Raw genomic sequence first — 6,000 nt, 5'->3', positions numbered from 1 at the left:
AAAAAAAAAGGAGGCTCTGGCTCCCCCTTGTGTTGAAAAATAAACCTGCAACCCCGTTTACTTTTATTACTTTTTTTTTTTTCTTTTTTGGAGTTATAATTCTCATCCTAGTCCCTGAGACCCAGAAACAATTACTTCCCCAAATGATTGCAAGCGCTCTCCAAGAAACCATTTCCACCCCATCAATGACTCTCAAGGACCCACTTTGAACACCAGCTCTGAATTCTCCCCCTCTTCAGATCCCACACACTCCATTCTAGGAAACTGGCACCAGCCCAACATGGAGCTCGCCTGAATTCTCCGTCTTTGAAGCATTCACTTAAACAAGTGGATCCTCCTCTCTCCTCTCCAGGCTTAGAGGATGAGCATTTGCTGAAAAGCTCCATTCCCCCACTTCATAGACATGTTGTTTTTTTTTTTTTTTCTGCAACGTACTTGCTACCTCTATTGCACATGACACCTCTACCTCTACCTCCCTCTCCTCCTGGCGGACGACCATCCGCTTTCCTGCTTTAACTAGTTGGCCCGCTAACCCACCTTTATGGTGATTTTTCTAGGAAAGACTAGATCTGAGACGTAAATGATACACCTCAATGTACAGTCGGGCTTAAGCTCAGGTTTAGTGTGCAGGCAGGAGGTACGGGACGGCTATGTGAAGAGGAGATATATCCACAGTGTGTGTAGGGGCAGGGGGTGGAGTTGACAGAATGCATCCTGGGGAAGGAGAACCTGGCGGGGCGGCGCTGGTTTGTTTACTTGGCTTTGCCCACAGGTCCGATGGATACAGGGTCCGTCTGCACTTGGGCATCCAACATCCGCTTTGGTCCCTGGAGAAAAACAAAGCAGAGGTAGAAGACTGCTGAAGGCACTTAACAGGAGCAACAGTCATAAGTTCATTAGTGCATGTGTGTGTGTGTGTGTGTGTGTGTGTGCAAGAGGGCTTAAACTCAGGGTCTGGGTGCTGTCCCTTAGCTTCTTTTTTTGCTAGTTAATTGGAAGTAAGAATGTTTTATGTATTAATAACATAGCGTGTGTTACTCCTGGCTGTCACAAGAAGTAGAAATGTAAGCTCCACCCTACAGCATAGAGCAGTACAGGGTGTGGTATAGGCCCCAGCGTAATACAGGTGCACACAGTAGATAATATGCACCGGATCAGCTGAATGGGCTTCTGATGTCACTTCCTGGGAGAACTGTCTAAGGGGTTTAAGACCCTCGCTCCTTCCTTAACCCCAGGAACGAAGGGACACTACAAAGTCATGGAGTCTAAGTTTGTATGTGGACACAGTACTTGTGGTGAGCTACCTGCTGGAAAACTATTAATAATAATGATCTCCAGTGGTCAAGTTGGACCCTTCATCCTGTCTAGGACACTTGTGGGGTGTGATAACCAGAACCTGAGGCAGTGGACTGCTTGGTGACAGGGGTGGTCAGGAACGCTCAGAGCCGTGCCCACATCTGTCATCCCTGAGGAGACTCTGTGAGCCACCCCCTCCTCTGCTGGCCTCCGCCAGGCCATGAGGCTGTGTCTGAGGACTCCTCAACCTTGCTCAGGCTTTGGGGGCTGCCGTGGCTCTTGGATGGGATGTGGTGGTCCCCGGGCAGCCTGGGAGATTGTTTCTGCTCACGTTTGCTCTTGAGAGCCAGGGCCCTCTTCACTGCTCATCTGTCTGAACTTCAGCCAGGGGGTGGAGTGCTAGGCCACTCCTGGCTCCACATTTGCAAGGAAGTGTGAGCATTTGTTGTCTGACTCAGCACCAGCCTCTCAGGACACCACCACCACTCTGAGGCGGCTGGCTAGGCCCTGTCATCAGTGACCCTTCCCAGGAAAATGTCCTGGCTGGGCATCATTCTTAGGACCTCATTTCTTCTCAGGCTGACCCTGTGAGGGGGTCCCGAGGAGCCCCTCCTTGGAAAAATACTTGAGGCTCAGAAAGGTGACCCAGCCTGCCAGTGACAGCGCTACAGTCGCGTTTACATCCTGGAGCATGCTGTCTAACTGCACCCATGCACGTCAGTTGTCAAGGGTGATGCTCTTCTTCTGCTGTGGAAGTGAGTGCTGACATTTAAAATGAGCTGCTTTCCCAGGCCACCCTGTCCTTCACATCTGTCCCACGGCCCTGCAGGACAACACACAGCTTCTCTCTCTTCTCCAAACACACCAAACTCACCCAGCTCAGTCCACCCCCGGACTGGTCCCACAAAAGCGTCCCCGGCCTCCTGTCTGGCACCACCGACCCTCCTGGACCCCCCAATTCAAAGCAGCACATGGCTCTGCTCCCCATGCCTCTCCATTTTGGAAGTGGAAATATTGCCCAAAATCGGGGAGGGGGGGAAATCCACCTACCAGGCCCTTGAGGAAGCCTCCAAGGGACTGCCGCCGCTTCTCGGGTCTCTTCTGGGGCTTGTCCCCATTCTGCAGTGAGTTCGAATCCACCCTGGCCTGCTGGGCACACTGGGCAGGCTCTCTGGCCTCCTGTTTGCCGCTCTTCGGCTTGTTCCCCTCGGGCGCTGGCTTCTTCTCCTTCGAGGACCCCTCTTTGCCCTGCTGGGCTGCCCCCGTGGGCTCCGGCTCGGGGGGCGTGGTGGCCTTCTCTGTGGAGTTGGAAGTCTGCAGCAAGTTCAAACACAGCCCATTTTCAGTGGTTGAGACCCCGTTCTCCACAGGGGAATGGATCTTACAACAGGGATGCTCACACTCCCAGGAGTTTTAGGTGAAATGAAAAACAAGAAAGCTATGCAAGGTCGCACACAGCGGGCGGCACACTGATTTCTCTGAGGATGCAGTACTTAATTTTGTGCATCCCCAGCAAGCATTCCGTTCTCTTTTTTGGTAGACTTTGGATTTATCTGAGAAGTTACCCTTCTCCCCTGTCTATTCTGCATGGTCTAGGGAAATGAATCCTGCCCCTGGACAAGACCATGTGACTCTAGCCTGGCCAATCAGAGCACCGCACTGCATTGGCTAACTATGATTGGTTCAAGGTAGTCAAAGCCAGACAGAAGCTTTGCTAAAGTAACCCAGAGGAGCCTTGTCATTTTACTGGCTTAGAACCTGATGTTTGCAGATAATAATGAATGATTCTCTGGTCTCCTTGTCTGTGGATTCAGTCTAGAATGGAAACCTGCTGGCTGCTTGAGTTCTGGATGGGGTTGGGAACGGGCAGAGGAGGCAGGCAGCTCACAGGTGGTGAACGGTTATGATCTGTGATCAGTGCCAGAAGAATGGAGAAGGAGACCTAACAATGACTGGTGGGTTTGGAAGGGCTCTCAGGGGAGGGAGGGGAGATCGGTGCCAAGTGACCGAGGACCTGCAGCTACTCCTTGCTGCGTCTGCGGAGCCCAACCCAGCGCCTGCTGCTGAGTCTGGGGCTGGGGCACCAGTTGGCTGTGGCTCAGAATCACATGGGAAATGAGGCTGCAGAGAGAGAGAGAGAGGGCACAGCAGCTACACCCACCACCATGGAGTTCAAGCTCACTTACGTGGTAGCCAGAGTCTTTCCCATCTGGTTCTCCAGAGCGGGTGGTCCCTCCGTCCCCTCTCACTGACTACAATAACAAGCACACGGTGACCCTTCAGCTATCACAGGCATGGTGAGTGCCAGGAGTGCTGGGCAACTCTGAAATGGACGATCTTAGTCATTTGTTCTAGAGATTCGGGATCAAGGAAACTCGAAGACCACGGTAGGTGCAGTGGCTCACATCTGTATTCCTCCTGTTTGGGAGGTACAGATTGAGGATCACAATTTGAGGCCAGCCCAGGTAAGACTCCATCTCAACCAATGGCTGGGTGCATTGTATCTGTCTGTCCACCCCAGTGACACAGAGAAACACACATCTGGGAAGAGCAACATCCAAGCCAGCCTGAGCATAAGTAAGACCATACTGCAAATAGATAGATGGCCTTTTGGAAAATAATCAGGGGAAAGAGAAGCTGGGGGCATGGTTCAAGTGGTAGAGCACCTGCCTTTTAAGCACAAGGTCCTGAGTTTAATCTCCATTAGCACCAGAGAATAACCTTCCTGAGAGATAGGGATCTGGATATGGAGCCTCCTTCTCTTCACTCCACCTCCACATCCTGTCAGTGGCAGGGGGCTGAGGGGTGTGTGTGTGTGTGTGTGTGTGCCGTACCATCTGGGTAAAGGGAGAGCCTGAGAGATTGACAAAACAGAACCAACAACTTTTGCTCCTATCTCAGGGCTGGGAAGGTAGGCGTTCACAGAACCATGGGAGTCCCCCAGTCCTGGCTGCAAAAGGTTCCACACTCAGGGCACATGGGGCCTGCTCAGCACAGGCCCCTGCCCCGCTGAGTGTACATCACCGACAATCGGTGATATTGCTGTTATCGTTAGTACTGACATCGCATGATGGCGATGCCCCGAAGCATGGGAGGAAGGCAGACATTGCCCAGATAAATACTTCCTCAGAAACTCTTCCTTTAAAGAGCAGATCATCACCAGTACATTAATATTCAGGGAAAGACTGGGATGAGGGAGACTCCTCCCTGCGTCTGTTCTCCCCAGATAGTAATTCTGAACAGTTTTGATTATACCTATTAGATTGCGTGTAATCAGCAAGAACCTCATTTCTTGGCAATCTCTTGATTTAAGCCTTTAATTGGCCCAATATTAAAGTTCACAGTCTCTCTCTAAGCCTGAGGATATTACTCCAGCCAAGGTTTTCCTATAAAACTAATGGTCCATGGAAAGAGCTGTCAGGAAGAGTTAAAAAAAAAATAACGCCACGGAGAGGGGAGAGGTGTTGTTATATGTACAGATGCTAACTCCCAAACCTACACAGCTCTACCTTCAACCAGTTTGGTTCTGAGTCTGCCTACTTGGTTGGTGGGTGCATGAATTCAGCATCCTGGTCATTTACTTTATAAAGACAAACTTGCACATTAGATATCTACTTTCCTGGTGTGCAGCTGAATTAATATGCATAAGGGTGCTTTGTTATTTAGCAAATGCTGACATCTTAGATGCTTCTTGTAATTACTCCAAAGCACAGGGGGGTCTGTAGGATTTCTGTGAAGTGGTGCTTCTACATGTGAGCTATATGATGTTAGGTCTTACAGGATTTTGTTTTCTCTTAACTCAAATACAAGATTTTTATTTTTATGAGAAGTTGATTTCTGGAAAGAAAATTGTTTCCTTAGGATTTGGGCAATGTATTTGGTTTGAAATAAAATTATTCAACTGAGAGTCATTCTGCCATGGAATATTAAAATATGTGAAAGAAACAAGAGTGACAAGAGGGTTGAAGGTAGAAAACCAATAATACGGTGACTGGAGAAACCATACAGAGCAGTGTTTGCAATTCGGTTTTCTACTGACTCATTCCCTCCTTCTCCCTCCCTCCTTCCTGTCTTCCTTTCTATTTTTTCCTCCTTCCTTTGCTCCCTCCCTCCTTCCCTTTCTCTTTGTCTCTCTCTCTTCCTCTCCCTCTCTCTCTCAGAGGTCTCATTGCATAGTCCAGGCTGACCTAGAACTCATGACCCTCCTATCTCAGCAACCCAAATGCTACGATTAAGGGAGTATGTCATCCTGCCTAGGTTAAATCAATTATTTGCTTTAAATAATATATTTTTTTCTTTTTTGCCAGTCCTAGGTCTTGAACTCTGGGCCTGGGTGCTGTCCCTGAGCCTCTTTGTGCTCAAGGCTAATCCTCTACTAATCGAGCCACAGCACCACTTCCAGCTTTTTCTGAGTAGTTTATTGAAGATAAGAGTCTCACAGACCTTCCTACCTGGGCTAACTTCAAACCTCTATCCTCAGATCTCAGCCTCCTGAGTAGCTTGGATTACAGGTGTGAGCCACCTGTGCCTAGCTAAATCGTATTTTTCCAATACTATTTAAAATGAATTTGAAACATTCACTTATTTGGCTCCAAGGAAGCCCCTCAAAATTTCTGCTGTGCTTCACAGCAGGCAGGCACATCACTATTTACAAGCCCTTCAAGGAGGCTTTCTGCCCCCTGCTGCATAAATCCAAGACTTTAA

General features: G+C 49.3%; 1 protein-coding gene across 1 annotated transcript in view; it reads right to left on the bottom strand.

The window, feature by feature from the left end:
• Positions 1 to 752: 752 nt before the first annotated feature.
• The window catches only part of Bcas1 (breast carcinoma amplified sequence 1), a 46,485-nt gene continuing 41,237 nt past the window's right edge, over positions 753 to 6,000 (bottom strand). Inside the window, exons 9-11 of the mRNA XM_013024297.1 lie at positions 3,483 to 3,548; positions 2,347 to 2,610; positions 753 to 827 (exon numbers count right to left, since the gene is read on the bottom strand). Coding sequence (XP_012879751.1) covers positions 753 to 827; positions 2,347 to 2,610; positions 3,483 to 3,548 — 405 coding nt within the window. The remainder of the gene's footprint in view (positions 828 to 2,346; positions 2,611 to 3,482; positions 3,549 to 6,000) is intronic.

The sequence above is a fragment of the Dipodomys ordii genome, unplaced genomic scaffold (genome assembly GCF_000151885.1).
Source record: "Dipodomys ordii isolate 6190 unplaced genomic scaffold, Dord_2.0 Scaffold75, whole genome shotgun sequence".
In the NCBI taxonomy this organism is placed as follows: Eukaryota; Metazoa; Chordata; class Mammalia; order Rodentia; family Heteromyidae; genus Dipodomys; species Dipodomys ordii.
Note: the sequence above shows the minus strand (reverse complement) of the source record. Positions and strands in the feature narration are given on the sequence as shown.